This window comes from Gorilla gorilla, chromosome 6 (assembly GCF_029281585.2).
Source record: "Gorilla gorilla gorilla isolate KB3781 chromosome 6, NHGRI_mGorGor1-v2.1_pri, whole genome shotgun sequence".
NCBI classification, from domain to species: Eukaryota; Metazoa; Chordata; class Mammalia; order Primates; family Hominidae; genus Gorilla; species Gorilla gorilla.
The window spans coordinates 88,787,983-88,805,708 of NC_073230.2; the positions used below are offsets into that span (position 1 = coordinate 88,787,983).

Sequence of the window (17,726 nt, forward strand, 5' to 3'; positions counted from 1 at the left end):
CAACATGTCCAAGACATGGACATGGGTAGATCCCCGCTGGGGTGGGACCCTCACTCTCCCACATCCGATCCTGCCAGAGCTGTCTGGAGGACATTCCCATTCCCATCTCTCCCTCTTTCCTTTAGGTGCCTGTGGAATCCCAGCCTTCCATGATGGAAGCAGAAATAGCCGCATCCTCCTTTTGCAGCCTCCCTGGCAATAGAACGAGCAGGTGTGCACAGGGTTTATGCTCAGCAAGTCGAAGCTACTGCCTTGGATATCAGGTCAAGTGTTAGGGAAACAAAGAGGAGGGCACAGTGGACAATGTTTTCTGGTGGTCTTGGCAGGGGCTGCAACTGCCAGCTCCCGGGGCAGTGGGGCTGCAGTAGCTGCGGGGGGCGTCTTGAGCTTCAGTCCCCCGGGATGTTGTAGATCCCGTGCTGTGGCCTCTGCTGCCCCCTGCTGGCAGCTTCTGTATATTTACCGGGCCGGTTGCAGGTGTGATTTTGACTGTTGCGCTCCTCTGGAATTCTGAGCCTGGGTTCTCCATCCTTTCTGTGGATTCTGAGAGCTAACCAATAAATACGTTTATTTTCTGGTTAAGGTCAGAACTGCATTACGTTTCCAGTAACAAATACTCCTGGCGGATACAGAGATTGGTACAAGGATTGTTTCCAGGCAGTATTTACTCAGGGAAATGGAGGGCTGGGAAGCTGAGGTTGGTTACTGGGCCAGATTGGGGCTGCGCAGTGAAAACACAAGAGTCTTGGGGGATTCTGGCAGGCCTGGTGTGCAGTGATAACTTCAACAGTTGGCTGAGGTATCTGTTATGGTAGATTGGTGTAGGGACCAGCCCCACAGGGTCGGAGGGTTTTTCTCCCCGTGTGCAGAGACGAGAGAGTGTAGAAATAAAGACACAAGACAAAGAGATAAAAGAAAAGACAGCTGGGCCCCGGGGACCACTACCACCAAGACGTGGAGACCGGTAGTGGCCCCGAATGTCTGGCTGCGCTGTTATTTATTGGATACAAAGCAAAAGGGGCAGGGTAAAGAGTGTGAGTCATCTCCAATGATAGGTAAGGTCACGTGGGTCATGTGTCCACTGGACAGGGGGCCCTTCCCTGCCTGGCAGCCAAGGCAGAGAGAAAGAGGAAGAGAGAGAGACAGCTTATGCCATTATTTCTGCTTATCAGAGACTTAGTACTTTCACTAATTTGCTATTGTTATCTAAAAGGCAGAGCCAGGTGTACAGGATGGAACATGAAGGCGGACTAGGAGCGTGACCACCGAAGCACAGCATCACAGGGAGACCGTTAGGCCTCTGGATAACTGCGGGCGGGCCTGACTGATGTCAGGCCCTCCACAAGAGGTGGAGGAGTAGAGTCTTCTCTAAACTCCCCCAGGGAAAGGGAGACTCCCTTTCCCGGTCAGCTAAGTAGCGGGTGTTTTCCTTGACACTGAGGCTACCGCTAGACCACCGTCCGCTCGGCAAGGGGCGTCTTCCCAGACGCTGGCGTTACCGCTAGACCAAGGAGCCCTTCTGGTGGCCCTGTCTGGGCATAACAGAAGGCTCGCACTCTTGTCTTCTGGTCACTTCTCACTATGTCCCCTCAGCTCCTATCTCTGTATGGCCTGGTTTTTCTTAGGTTATGATTATGCAGCGAGGATTATTATAATATTGGAATAAATTATAATATTGGAGGATTATTATAATATTATAATATTGGAATAATAAATTTGGAAAAAACTAATGATTAATGATATTGATATATAATCATATCTATGATCTAGATCTAGTAGAACTCTTGTTGTTTTATATATTTTATTATACTGGAACAACTCATGCCTTCGGTCTCTTGGCTTGGCACCTGGATGGCTTGCCGCCCACATCTCCCCCCTTTTTATTAACTAGGATCGCCATCGCCATCATTGCTTGTCGTTGACTTCGGATTTGTTTTTGGACTCCTTGGAGGCATCTGCAGGCTAAAAGGAGACAATGTAAGCATACCAATATTAATAATGCCAGTGACAACAATGATCCTCCAAGGGGTTTGATCTATTTAAAGGGATTAAGATCAGATAATTGTTTAGTTATGCCTTCAAAAATGTCTGAGCCAGGAACAGTGGATAAATGAGCTTGTGAATCCTCGAAAATTTGCTCTTTAAGTTTTGAAATATCCAAGGTTAAGTTATCATCCCAGGCTTTTAAATGTCTTGAGACATTTTCCCAGCTATGTTGATATTTATTATAAGCATAAGGCATTATGCAATAATCAGAAGTATTCCAATCACTCTGTAATTGCATACGGTGTTCCAAATTCATATCTCCCAGCCAGATTACACTTTGGCGGAGATCATTAATTTGATTAGCTAATTTTTGATCAATTTGAGCCTGAGAATTCCAAAGTCTGGAGGAGTTTTTCTGCCATGCTTCAACATATTGAACGGTTTGAACAGAATTGTGGATGGCAACTCCAGCAGTTGCTGCTGTTGCAGTAACCGCAATTGGTCCTGCAATGACGGCAATAAGAGTAAAAATAAATCTCTTTGTTCTTTTGCGGATACCTTTAAGAACTTCATTGACTATGTGAATAGAGGGGGAAGACTCCCATGGACGATGTAAAGAAACTGGTATCCATACCCCCTCCCTAGCCCTTACCAAGAGAGTACTTGTAGTGGGATTAAAAGTAGCATCAATGCATGTGAACAGCTTACAGTTATCACATTCTATAGTTTGTGTATTGGGAATGATAATTATATTTCCAACCAACAGCATGTAAGGGGGTTTGACATAGCTCCTGATGGGTATCACCCGTTCAGATATGAAGGTGATGTTGAATGTGGGTGTTTTGGTATTAGTGTGAAGGAGTTGATAGGTAGTGTTCCATATCCTTATTCCTGTCATAGCTGCAGCTAATTTTCATAGTTGAGGATGTTCTGGGGTAACAAAGGGATGAATCATTTTTGGTCTAGGAGGAGTAATGCCTGCGTCCATCCATTTAAATAGGTAAGGGGACACCCATTGTCTCAGCCTGTATGACTGCCATCCATCCTCTACATAATCTAACAAATAATTAAACTCTGAGCATGAGGTATTTTTGCTGGAGCAATCTTGCCAATAAAGCCCTTTTGGAGCCCAATCAATAACAATACCTGTGGCTAGACTTTGGAGCACAACGGCCTTAGGAGCATTACAATTATTCAATAAAATTGAAGTAACTATAAAAGGTCCCTTTGTAGGTTTCTTTAACCAAAAGAGAGGCCGGGCACAGTTGCTCACACCTGTAAACCCAGCACTTTGGGAGACCGAGGCGGGCAGATCACGAGGTCAGGAGTTCAAAACCAGCTTGGCCAACACGGTGAAACCCCTGCCTCAGCTTCCCGAGTGCTGGGATTATAGGCATGTGCCACCACGCGCAGCTAATTCTTGTATTTTTTCAGTAGAGACAAGGTTTCATCATGTTGCCCAGGCTGGTCTCGAGTACCTGACCTCAAGTGATCCAACCACCTCAGCCTCCCAAAGTGCTGGGATTACAAGCATGAGTCACCGCACCCGGGCCCCAGTCACTTTAGAATAGCATGTTGCTTTGTATTCGGAGGGTCTCTCTGCAAATAGCCCATCAACACTGAGCGTGCCTGGAAAGACCTGGTTTTCAAATAACTGGCTTCGTCTGTGTAAAACGAGTCTTGTTGTATGCATTAAAAATTATCTTGGCTGGGCGTGGTGGCTCACGCCTTTAATCCCAGCATTTTGGGAGGCTCGTTCTGTTGCCAAGGAGGCTGCAAAAGGAGGATGCGGCTATTTCTGCTTCTATTATGGAAGGCTGGGATTCCACAGGCACAGAAAGGAAGGAGGGAGAGATAGGAATGTGACTGTCCTCCAGACACAGCCTCTGGCAGGATCGGATGTGGGAGAGTGAGGGTCCCACCCCAGCGGGGGTCTACCCAGGTCCATGTCTTGGACATGTTGAGAGTTTTTCCAGAAGGCAGGGATACAGTGTGGTCCAAAAACACACAAATGCCCCTACTGGCCCAGGGGTTGTCACAATAGACTGGAAGGGTGACACATCCCAGGCGCTTGCCACCCATCACACGCACCTCCTACCCACTGGCATCCTTCCACCCCAGGCACACACAAAGCCTCAGTCCAGAGATCAACTCTGGACTCAGCTCTGAATTTGCATATCCTGTGTGTAGACTCATTCTTCATAACCTCTGCCCAGCCTAGCTTGTGTATCATTTTTTTTCTCTATTAGGGGAGGAGCCCGTCCTGGCACTCCCATTGGCCTGTAGATTCACCTCCTCTGGGCAGGGTCCCAGGACCCAGGATAATATCTGTGCCTCCTGCCCAGAACCCTCCAAGCAGACACAATGGTAAGAATGGTGCCTGTCCTGCTGTCTCTGCTGCTGCTTCTGGGTCCTGCTGTCCCCCAGGAGAACCAAGATGGTGAGTGGGGAAAGCAAGGGATGGGTGCTGGAGAGGACTGGAAGGAGGTGAGGAACAGGACATGTGGCTGGGAGACAGGCTGGATGCAGCTGGGATACCCTGGCATACGGCAGGAATGGGTGCCCAAGGCTGTCAACTCCCTCAGCTCACACACTTCCAGGAGCATTCAGGGAGCCTCTGCGCTGGCCCGAAATAAGACCTTCAGGAATCTGAATCTAAAACCACTAGTTTACAGTGAAAACAAAGACTCCAAAGACCAAGCGACCTGCTTGGGGTGGAGAGCCAGGATGGAGTAGGAACCATATGCCTGGAGCTGCTTCTGCTCCTGTTCCTTCCCTCCTTCCTATGGCTGGGTACACCTGCCTGACGCTGAGGAAAAGAGAGAGCAGCCCCAAGGGTAAAGTGGGAAGGCAGGTCGGCTGGAGGGATGGTGCTAGAAGGAAACCCGTGCCCAAATCCCACACTCAGACACAGCTGCAGTGGGTCTGGAAGGCGAGTGGCTGGAAGAGAAGAGAGTGGGAGCTCCGGGAGATCAAGAGTCATTTATAGGACAGGGGAAGGAGGCTGTTTGTGGCATGAGAATGTGCAGGATAAAGACATGGAAGCGAATGGCTTCTCAGTTGTGTGAGTTTAAAATTCATGACATTTACAAATTGTCAGAAAAGGTGTTATATGTTCGTTATATAACAATCACTTTGGAATGTTAATCCGATTCTGTGCCAAAATCTGAATTACTCAGGGTTCTCCAGAGAAACAGAACTAATAGGTGGTACACATATACATGTATATGTACGTACACATATACATGTATATGTACGTACACATATACATGTATATGTACGTACACATATACATGTATATGTACGTACACATATACATGTATATGTACGTACACATATACATGTATATGTACGTACACATATACATGTATATGTACGTACACATATACATGTATATGTACGTACACATATACATGTATATGTACGTACACATATACATGTATATGTACGTACACATATACATGTATATGTACGTACACATATACATGTATATGTACGTACACATATACATGTATATGTACGTACACATATACATGTATATGTACGTACACATATACATGTATATGTACGTACACATATACATGTATATGTACGTACACATATACATGTATATGTACGTACACATATACATGTATATGTACGTACACATATACATGTATATGTACGTACACATATACATGTATATGTACGTACACATATACATGTATATGTACGTACACATATACATGTATATGTACGTACACATATACATGTATATGTACGTACACATATACATGTATATGTACGTACACATATACATGTATATGTACGTACACATATACATGTATATGTACGTACACATATACATGTATATGTACGTACACATATACATGTATATGTACGTACACATATACATGTATATGTACGTACACATATACATGTATATGTACGTACACATATACATGTATATGTACGTACACATATACATGTATATGTACGTACACATATACATGTATATGTACGTACACATATACATGTATATGTACGTACACATATACATGTATATGTACGTACACATATACATGTATATGTACGTACACATATACATGTATATGTACGTACACATATACATGTATATGTACGTACACATATACATGTATATGTACGTACACATATACATGTATATGTACGTACACATATACATGTATATGTACGTACACATATACATGTATATGTACGTACACATATACATGTATATGTACGTACACATACATACATACACTGTATACACATGGGTACACACACACATAGGAAGAGATTTACATATATGCATACAAAAGAAAGAGAGAGTAGAGATTTATTTTAAGAAATTGACTCACACTATTGGGAGGAGTAACAAGTCCTAAATCTTCAGAGCAGGCCAGCAGGCTGGAGACCCAGGGAAGAGTTGATGTCTTAGTCTTGAGTCCAAGGGCAGACTGTAGGCAGAATTCTTTCCTCTTTAGGGGACATCTGAGGCTTTTTCTCTTAAGGCCTTCAACTGATTGGATGAAGCCCACCACTATGGAGAATAATCCACTTTACTCAAGGTCTACTGATTTTTTTGTAAATTAAAAAAAATTGTGGGTGCATAGTATGTGTATATATTTATGGGGTACATGAGAAGTTTTGATTCAGGCATGCAATGTGAAATAATCACATCATCAAGAATGAGGTATCCATCCCTTCAAGCTTTTATCCTTTGTGTTACAGACAATCCAATTATACTTTTTTGGTTATTTTAGTTTTTAAAAGTATTTGATTATTTATTTATTTATTTATTTTTGAGACAGAGTCTCACTCTGTCACCCAGGCAGGAATGCAGTGGCACAATCTCGGCTCACTGCAACCTCCGCCTCCCAGGTTCAAGCAATTTTCCTGCCTCAGTCTCCCGAGTAGCTAGGACTACAGGCACCTGCCACCACACCTGGCTAATTTTTTTGTATTTTTAGTAGAGACGGGTTTCATCATGTTGGCCAGGCTAGTCTTGATATCCTGACCTTGTGATCTGCCTGCCTTGGTCTCCCAAAGTGCTGGGATTACAGGTGTCAGCAACTGCGCCTGGCCTCTCTTTTGGTTATTTAAAAGTGTAAAATTAAATTATGATTATTATTATTATTTTTGAGACGGAGTCTTGTTCTGTCACCCAGGCTGGAGTGCACTGGCGTGATCTTGGCTTACTGCAAACCTCCGCCTGTTGGGTTCAAGCAATTATCTTGCCTCGGGTGTACACTGCCACACACGGCTAACTTACGTATTTTTAATAGAGATAGGGTTTCACCATGTTGGCTAGACTGGTCTTGACCTCTTGACCTCAAGTGATCCACCCACTTCAGCCTCACAGAGTGCTGGAATTACAGGCACGAGCCACCACACCTGGCCCCAGTTAAATTATTATTGACTATAGTCACCCTGTTGTGCTATCAAATAGTAGGTCTTATTCATTCTTCTTCTTTTTTTTTTTTGTGACAGAGTTGCCCAGGCTGGAATGCAGTGGTGCAATCTTGGCTCACTGCAACCTCTGCCTCCCGGGCTTAATCGATTCTCCTGCCTCAGCCTTCTGAGTCGCTGGGACTACAGGTGTGTGCCACCACGCCCGGCTAATTTATGTATTTTTAGTAGAGATGGGGTTTCACCATGTTGGCCAGGCTGGTTTCGAACTCCTGACCTCAAGTGACCCACCTGCCTCAGCTTCCCAAAGTGTTGGAATTACAGGCATGAGCCACCACACCTGGCCCCAGTTAAATTATTATTCACTGGAGTCACTTTGTTGTGCTATCAAATAGTTTTCTAACTATTTTTTTTGTACCCATTAACCACCCTCCCAATTTCCCCCCACCCCTGCCACTACCCTTCCCAGCCTTTGGTAACCATCCTTCTACTCTCTATGTCCATGAATTCAATTGTAGGGTCTACTGATTTAAAGGCTAATCACATTTAGACACTCAGGAGCAAGAATAATTTTAGTAATTGAACTAGGATTCTGCCACCTCCAACATCATTAGCACCTGTGTAAATTGTATCATAAAATAATTATGGAACTATTATGGAAATGTCCCTCTCTCCCAGATCCCACCTTGTACCAAAATGCAAGGTACAACCCCGGGAATTCTGAGCTCCATCCTAGTCTTACCCTGTGCTAATTCAGTCTGGGTCATTTCTTGAATTTTCTGGTAAATTCTCCTTTCTACCCTTTCTAACTATATGTATTTGTCAGGTTAAGCTAGAAATGTTAATTTTTTTTTTTTTTTTTTTTTTTTTGAGACGGAGCCTTGCTTTGTCACCTAGGCTGAAGTGCAGTGGCATGATCTCAGCTCACTGCAAGCTCCGCCTCCCGGGTTCATGCCATTCTCCTGCCTCAGCCTCCTGAGTAGCTGGGACTACAGGCGCCCGCCACCATGCTCGGCTAATTTTTTGAATTTTTAGTAGAGACGGGGTTTCACCATGTTAGCCAGGATGGTCTCGATCTCCTGACCTCGTGATCCACCCGCCTCGGCCCCCTAAAGTGCTGGGATTACAGGCGTGAGCCACTGAGCCCGGACGAAATGTTAATTTGTTTTTCTTGAGACGGAGTCTCACTCTGTCATCCAAGCTGGAGCGCAGTGGCATGATCTTGGCTTGTTGCAACCTCTGCCTCTCTGGTTCAAGTGATTTTCCTGCCTCAGCCTCCAGCATGACTGGGATTACAGGCCCGCACCACCATGCCCAGCTAATTTTTGTATTTTTTAATAGAGATGGGGTTTCACCGTGTTGGCCAGGCTGGTCTTCAACTCCTGATCTCAAGTAATCTGCCTGCCTTGGCCTCCCAAAGTCCTGGGATTACAGGCATGAGCCATGGAGCCCAGCCTAGAAATGTTAATTTCTAATGCATATCAGATTCCATGCACACTGGGCAAGGTTCCATTCCTCCATGGGGTGACTCAGGGATCCAGGCCAATTGCATATTGAGACTCTTTCATATTATCCTGTGGCCTTCAAAGTCGTCGCCTCAAGGGATGAGAAACAAAAGGGACAAGCCAGCTGGTAGGGTCTTGGACAAGAAGAAAGACATCACTTCTGCTCACATTCTCTTTTGACAAAACTCAGTCACATGGTCCCAATATATCTTTGAGGTGGCTGAGTAATGTTATCTTCTTATGTGTCAAGCAGAAGAAATAATGTAGTGAAGACATAGGATGGTCTGTGAAATATCATCCCAGGCATGAAAGTAGAGCATATTCACTTGAGTGAGCCTCCAGTGGTGTGAAGCTGATGGCAGGAGAAAGAGCTGGGGAAGAAAAGGCCAGTGGCAGATCTCCCCTCCTAGCCCTATGCAGCCCCACAGTGGGACCCTTGCATGGACCTCAACCATCAGAATCTTTTCTTTTGCAGGTCGTTACTCTCTGACCTATATCTACACTGGGCTGTCCAAGCATGTTGAAGACGTCCCCGCGTTTCAGGCCCTTGGCTCACTCAATGACCTCCAGTTCTTTAGATACAACAGTAAAGACAGGAAGTCTCAGCCCATGGGACTCTGGAGACAGGTGGAAGGAATGGAGGATTGGAAGCAGGACAGCCAACTTCAGAAGGCCAGGGAGGACATCTTTATGGAGACCCTGAAAGACATCGTGGAGTATTACAACGACAGTAACGGTCAGTGAACAACAGACCACAGGGGTGGAAGGTCTAACCCAAGAGGCAGCCCCCCAAGTGTGAGTGGCAAGGGATCAGCAGGATGGAAATAGTCCCAATCCCAGGGGAGGAACAGGAGACACAGCAGAAACACAGACATGTCCGCATCCCACCCATCCCACAGCACAGGTGCTCCCCCCTTCCCCATCGATTGCCCCATCCTCATCCCAGGCCTCAGGTCACACAGGAAGTGATGGCAGAGTCACTTCCTATCCAGGCACCTCTGACCTCTCACCTCCACACCCCACCCATGGGAGGCTGATACCCCCGTGAGAAGGCATCAGACTCACCCCTGTCCAGGGAGGTTGCCTGGAGAGTGAGCCACTCTCAAAGTCACTCAGACCTGGGCTCACCTGGTGGCTCTGCCAGTCCTACCTGTTGACAGTGAAACGTTCCCAAAATATCTGGTCGAAATCTGCAAACATTGGAGCACTGAGACCTACCTCCAAACAATATTTAACTATGTCTGTTCTATGAAGGATGTCACAGTCTGTCCTGATCTCCCTTGCAGCTCCATCGCCTAGGACAGGATACAGCCAATATTGGCTCAATTGAAATTTGTGGAATCCACAGAGAAAAGCACCCGGCACACACCGTAGCCCATGCTGGGGGCTCAGGAAGTGCTGGATTCAAAACCGTGGGCTGTTAGAGTTCCTTGGAGCCCTAAAGTTCCTCCTTACCATACGATGCAGACCCAGGAAGGGCCACCTGCGCTATGGTCAGAGGAGCTGGTGGCAGAGCCCGCGCAAAGATGGTCCCTGTGCCCCCGGCCCAGCGCTCTTTCTCCTAAACCACACTGCCAGCCCCAAGGCAGCCAACCTCAGGTCTGGTGAACTGCTGGTGTTAAATTATCATAGAGTGGGCGTCAAAAGATGGGCTACTAAGTACAAAAATGCCCAAGGTGCTACATGGGATCTGAAGATTTTCAAAAGGAGGCAAGAAAGAGATAGGCAGACGTTTCAAGGATGCGGGGTGGGGGAGGTCTTGGTAAGGAAAATGGCCCAGGCTGTGTGTCAGCCATAGGAGAGGAGGGGGCACAGGTGATCAGAAAAGACACTGGGGGAAGCATTGATGGACAGGAATAGAAATGGCAAAGTGGATAATTAAGAGGAAGGAGGATGAGGAGATGAACACAGGGTATTAGAAAATAATAGTAGGCAGGGCTTGGTGGCTCCCTCTTGTAATCCCAGAACTTTGGGAGGCTGAGGCAGGCAGATCAACTAAGGTCAGGAGTTTGAGACCAGCCCAGCCAACATGGTGAAACCCTGTCTCTACTAATAATACAAAAATAGCCTGGCATGGTGGCACACGTCTGTGGTCCCAGCTACTCAGGACGCTGAGGCAGGAGGATTGCTTGAACCCGGGAGGCAGAGGTTACAGTGAGCCAAAATCCTACCATTGGAACAGCCTGGGTGACAAGAGTGAAACGTTGTCTAAAAACAAAAAACAAAAAACAAAAAAAGGAAATAATAGTAGCTGACATTTACTGAGCACTTACTTTGTGCCAGGCCCATCTATGAGCATATATAATGCTCAGAATAGCCCCCTAAAACAGTGCTCTTGGCATTGCCATTTCAGAGGTGAGGAAATAGAGGCACAGGGAGTTGAGTGGCTCCAGTTCAGGCAACACACCAGGTGGGGGTGGGGGGCTGGGGAGAGACCTGGGACGTGAGCCCAGACAGCTTGAGAGCTTTCAGAGTCTATGCCAACAGCACCAACCAGTGCTGGGTAAACACCTGCTTTTATCATCAGAACAAAGAGGCTGTGTCCCCTGCCCTATGAGGTCCATTTCTGAGAGTTGTGGCTAATGGGCAAGAAGGTTGGGACTTTAGAGATTTGGGATAAAGATATCAAACACCAGAAAGGAAGAAAGAAGTGATCAGATTAGGGTTACTTAGGTGATGATATGAACTCTTCCTAGAACTGAGAGAAAAGGAGAGCCTTCCTTTACTCATATGAAATCACAAATAATTTCTATCCAATTTGGAAGTACACTTTGGTGTGGTTGTGACAGCTTCCTCAGGACTCAGCATGAATTCAAACAAATAATTGTCCTTAGAAGAGATGCTATAGAAGAGATAGAAATATATTCATATTCTGTAGCTTTTTTTTTTTTTTGAGATGGAGTTTTGCTCTTGTCACCCAAGCTGGAGTGCAGTGATGCAATCTCGGCTCACTGCAAACTTTGCCTCCTGGGTTCAAGGGATTCTCCTCCCTCAGCCTCCTGATAACTGGGACTACAGGCTACAGGCATGTGTCACTACGCCTGGTTAATTTTTTTTTTTTTTAAGACTGAGTCTTGCTCTGTCTTTCAGGCTGATGTACAATGGCTCCATCTCGGCTCACTACAACTTCTGTCCCCCAGGTTCAAGCGATTCTCCTGCCTCAGCCTCATGAGTAGCTGGGATTACAGGCATGTGCCAGCACACCCAGCAAATTTTTGTATTTTTAGTAGAGATGAGGTCTTACCATGTTGGCCAGGCTGGTCTCAAACTCCTGACCTCAGGTGATCCTTTGGCCTCAGCCTCCCTAACTGCTGGGATTACAGGCATGAGCCACTGCACCCAGCCTAATTTTATATTTTTGGTAGAGATGGGGTTTCACCATATTGGCCAGGCTGGTCTCGAACTCATGACCTAAGGTGATCCATCCTTCTCAGCCTCTCAAAGTGCTGGGATTACAAGTGTGAGCCACTGGGCCTGGTGTTTTTTTTTTTTTTTTTTTTTTTTTTTTTGAGATAGGGTCTCACTCTGTCACCCAGGCTGAAATGCAGTAGTGTGGTTTTGGCTCATTGCAGCCTTGACTTCCCAGGCTGAAGTGATCCTCCCACCTCAGCCTCCTGAGTAGCTGGGGCTACAGGCATGCACCACCATGCTGCGCTAATTTTTATATTTTTTGTAGTGGTGGGATTTCGCCATATCACCCTGGCTGGTCTGGAACCCCTGGGCTCAAGCGATCCACTCGCTTCAGCTTCTCAAAGTGCTGGGATTACAGGCATGAGCCACAGCGCCCAGGCTGTAGCTCTCTTAAGGAGGAACATATCTCATCTGAGACAAACCTGAAATGCCAAACCAAACTGAGTTAGCCCCTCTCTGTCTGTTGTATATATTGGAGTAATAACCTATTTGTCTTGATAAAGGGATTGCATGCTTGAATTGCAAAAACCTTTATTTCTTTTGGGTTGCCCAATGTGCAAGACTAAGAGTTATTTCGATAAATTTCGCACCAGGCTGACTGTCTCTCTGTGGGGTTGGGGGAGTTTTCAGGGTCTCACGTATTGCAGGGAAGGTTTGGTTGTGAGATCGAGAATAACAGAAGCAGCGGAGCATTCTGGAAATATTACTATGATGGAAAGGACTACATTGAATTCAACAAAGAAATCCCAGCCTGGGTCCCCTTCGACCCAGCAGCCCAGATTACCAAGCAGAAGTGGGAGGCAGAACCAGTCTACGTGCAGCGGGCCAAGGCTTACCTGGAGGAGGAGTGCCCTGCGACTCTGCGGAAATACCTGAAATACAGCAAAAATATCCTGGACCGGCAAGGTACTCACTGCTTCCTGCTCCCCAGTACTGAGCCCAGAATAAAAGATGATCTCAGGCTGGGAGCTCAGGCAACATCTTAGTCCGGTCTCATCTGTTCCTGGATGTCCCTCAGACCCCCAGCTTTCATCTTTTAGGATTTATTCCTTCCCTGGGATGATATAATTTGTGGTCCAAAAAGAACATCATCAAAATTTCAGGCAGAATGGGCCAGGAAGGCCATTCTTTCTTGATGGGTGTCCCCAAATCATCTCCAATTAACAGACAAGGAGCTTGAGGTTAGGGAGGTGAGGGTAACGCTGTCTGTAAGAGGCAGAGCTGGGACTCAAATTCCAGATTTCAGATTCCAAATCCCATCGTTGTTTATCTCTACAATGATGCCTCCCATCTGGGTGGTGGAGAGAAGGGAGGTGTGTAAAATGTCAGCCCCAGAAGGACATGAGTGAGCCAGTGTGAGCGGAATCGATGGCTGCAAGCTGAGACTTGGATTGGAGATGTAGTGAGACTCAGGATTGTGCAGTGCTGCAGGGAAGCGGTTGCTGGATAGAGGCATGGGCTGAACTAAGCAGCTGGGCTGAGACTGGGGGACAGAACTCCAAAGCCCACTGAGATGTGGGAAAACATGGAGAAGCACACGGAGCATTCACAACTTATTGCCATCAGAGTCAATACATGGGTGAGGTGGGGATTGGGCAAGAGGGAAAGCATCAGCCTTCCCTGATATTCTGGAAAGTCTCCCGGGGCTGGGGGTGGGCAGGTACAGAGCTTCGAGCTCTGCTGATCACTGACATCCAGGGGTGGGGGTGGGAAGAGACCTGGTCCGGGAGAAGTCGACCTCAAGCCTGCAGTGTCACACTCTATCCCTCCACAGATCCTCCCTCTGTGGTGGTCACCAGCCACCAGGCCCCAGGAGAAAAGAAGAAACTCAAGTGCCTGGCCTACGACTTCTACCCAGGGAAAATTGATGTGCACTGGACTCGGGCCGGCGAGGTGCAGGAGCCTGAGTTACGGGGAGATGTTCTTCACAATGGAAATGGCACTTACCAGTCCTGGGTGGTGGTGGCAGTGCCCCTGCAGGACACAGCCCCCTACTCCTGCCACGTGCAGCACAGCAGCCTGGCCCAGCCCCTGGTGGTGCCCTGGGAGGCCAGCTAGGAAAGAAGAGTTGGAGGCAATGTGAGATCTCAGCCCCAGTAGCTGCCCTTCCTGCCTGATGTGGGAGCTGAACCACTGAAATCACCGTCAATGGATCCACAAGGCCTGAGGAGCAGTGTGGGGGGACAGACAGGAGGTGGATTTGGAGACCGAAGACTGGGATGCCTGTCCTGAGTAGACTTGGACCCAAAAAATCATCTCACCTTGAGCCCACCCCCACCCCATTGTCTAATCTGTAGAAGCTAATAAATAATCATCCCTCCTTGCCTAGCATAACAGAGAATCCTTTTTTTAACGGTGATGTGCTGTAGAAATGTGACTAGATTTTCTCATTGGTTCTGCCCTCAAGCACTGAATTCATCTGAAACTCTTGGTTTCCCCTGGAGGCCACGGTTTCTGGGCACCTTGACCTGGGCAATCCCAAGTGTGGCCTAAACTCCCTTTCCCTTGGGGATTGTTCAGGTGTCCCTAGACGCCTTGTGGTATTGTACCTAATACCCATGAAGGGAGAGGATGATATTACTTGCCGGTGTACACCCCCCTGTGATATTGTTCATAATGTCCAGAGTGAAGAAAGATGATATTACTCCCAATATCACAGAAGTTGTACACCCCCCACCTTGATATTGTTCCTAATACCCAGTTGGGGAGGGGAGAATATCTCTCCCAATATACAAGGGGTGTTTAAACTCTCTGTGATATTGTTCCTAATATTCAGGGGGGACAAGGATGATATTACCCAAATATTGCAGGGGTTGTACACCCCCCCCTTTGATATTGTTCCTAATATCCAGGGGTGGAGAGGATGATATTACTCCCAATATTGCAGGGGTCTACATCCTCCCCCTGTGACATTGTTCTTAATAACCAAAAGGTGAGAAGCTGACATTACTCCCAATACCACAGGGGGTGTACACCCCCTATGAGATATTGTTCTTAATATCCAGGAGGGGAGAAAATGATATTACTCTCAATAGCGCAGGGAATTTACATCCCCCATCGTAATCTTGTTCTTAATATTCAGGAAGGGAGAGGATGATACGACTCCCAGTATCGCAGGGGGTGTGCACCCCCCTGTGATTTTTTCCCTAATATCAGGGTGGGAGTGGATAATACGCAGGAAGTGTACAGGTCTCTGTGATATTTTTCCTAATATCCAGGGGGGAGAGGAAGATATTACTTTTAATAGTGTACGGGGGGTGTACACCCCCCTGTGATAGTGTTCCTAACATCTTGGGAGGGAGAGGATGATATTACTCCCAATATCGCAGGGGGTGAAAACTTTTTTTTGATATTTTTCCTAATATCCAGGGGTGGAGACGATGAAATTACTCCCAATATCACAGAAGGTGTACGCTCCTTTTGTCATATTGTTCCTGATATCCAGGGTGGGAGAGGATGATATTACTTCCAATATCACAGGAAGTGCATACGCCCTTGTAATATTGTTCCTAACATCCAAAGGAAGAGAGAATAGTATTACTTCCAATATCGCAGGGGGTGTACAGCCCCCCTTGTGATATTCTTCCTAATATCCAAGATGGAGAAATTTCCATTATTCTCAATATCACAAAGGATGTACACCACCACCGTAATATTGCTTGTAATTTTCAGGGAGGGGAGAGGATAATATTACTCCCAATATCGCAAGGGTTGTACACCCCTCTGTGATATATTTCATAATATTTAGGGGTGAAGAGGATGATATAAATGCAAATATCACAGGGGGTGGTCACTGTCTTGTGATATTGTTCGAAATATCCAAGAGGGGAGAGGATGAAATTACTCCCAATATCTCAGCGGGGGTACACCCCTCTGTGACATTCCTTGTAATATTCAGGGGAAGAGAGGATAATATTACTCCCAATGTCGCTTTGGGTATTCATTCCCCTGTGATATTGTTTGTAATATCCAGGAAAGGAGACGATGACATTACTTTTAAAATCTAAGGGGTGTACACACCTCTGTGATATGGTTCATAATATCCATGGGAAGAGAGGATAATATTACTCCCAATATCGCAGGGAATGTATATCCCCCCCTTTGATATAGTTTCTAATATCCAATTTGGGAGAGGATGATATTACTCCCAATATCGCATGGGGTGTACACCCTCCCTGTGATATTGTTCCTAATGTTCAGGTTGGGAGAGGATGAGGTTGTACACCGCCTGAGATATTGGGAGTAGTGTCATCCTCTCTTCCTGTTGATATTAGGAAGAATTTCACAGGAGGGGTGTACATCTTCTGTGCTTTTGGGAGTAATATCATCCTCTCCTTCCCTGGGTATTAGGAGCAATATCTCGGGGGGGTGTGCATACTCTGCGATATTGGGAGTCATATCGTGTTCTCTAACCCTGGACAGTAGGAACAATATCACAGGAGGGGTGTACACCCCCTGCGATATTAAGAGTAGTATCATTTTCAGGCCGGGCGCGGTGGCTCACGCCTGTAATTCCTGCACTTTTGGAGGCCGAGGCGGGAGGATCACGAGGTCAGGAGATTGAGACCATCCTGGTAAACACGGTGAAACCCCGGCTCTACTAAAAATATAAAAAATTAGCTGGGCGAGGGGGTGGGCGCCTGTAGTCCCAGCTACTCAGGAGGCTGAGGCAGGAGAATGGTGTGAACCAGGGGGGCGGAGCCTGCAGTGAGCCGAGATCGCACCACTGCATTCCAGCTGGGGCGACAGCGAGACTCCGTCTCAAAAAAAAAAAAAAAAAAGTCGTATCATTTTCCCTTCCTGGATATTAGAAACAATATCACATTTGGGGTGTAAAACCCCTGCTATATTGGAAGTAATATCATCCTCTCTTTTCATGGTTATTAGGAACAATATCACAGGGGTGTATACACCTTCTGTGATATTGGGAGTAATATCATCCTTTCCCCACCTGGATGTTAGGAAGAATATTGCAGGCGGAGGGTACACCCCCTGCGATATTGCCAGTAATATCACCTTATTCCTTCCTGAATATTAAAAATAATATCTCTGGGGGGGTGTACACCCCCATCAATATTGGGGGTAATATCATTCTCTTTCCCCCGGGATATTGGAAAGAATATCACGGGGTGGGGGTGTACACCCCCTGCGATATTGGTAGTGGTATCAACCTCTCACCCCTAAATATTAGGAACAACATCACAAAGGGGGTGTACACCCCCTGAGTTATTGGGAGTAATGTCATTGTCTATCCCCTGGATATTAGGAAAATTAACACAGGAGGTGTGTACACCTCCTGCAATATTGGGAGTAATATCAACCTCTCCCCACCAGGATATTAGGAACAATATCATGTGGGGGTGTACACCTCTTTCCATATTGAAAGTAATATCATCCTCTTTTTTCCTGGATATT

At 46.4% G+C, this 17,726-nt stretch overlaps 1 protein-coding gene across 1 annotated transcript; it reads left to right on the top strand.

The window, feature by feature from the left end:
* Positions 1 to 487: 487 nt before the first annotated feature.
* Positions 488 to 14,645, top strand: LOC101151331 (zinc-alpha-2-glycoprotein). The gene is made up of 6 exons (XM_004045868.4): positions 488 to 583; positions 1,892 to 1,977; positions 4,236 to 4,426; positions 9,376 to 9,636; positions 12,942 to 13,217; positions 14,086 to 14,645. The coding sequence occupies exons 3-6, from the start codon at positions 4,351 to 4,353 to the stop codon at positions 14,367 to 14,369; spliced, it is 897 nt and encodes a 298-aa protein (XP_004045916.2). The 5' UTR covers positions 488 to 583; positions 1,892 to 1,977; positions 4,236 to 4,350; the 3' UTR covers positions 14,370 to 14,645.
* The last annotated feature ends 3,081 nt before the right edge of the window (positions 14,646 to 17,726 follow it).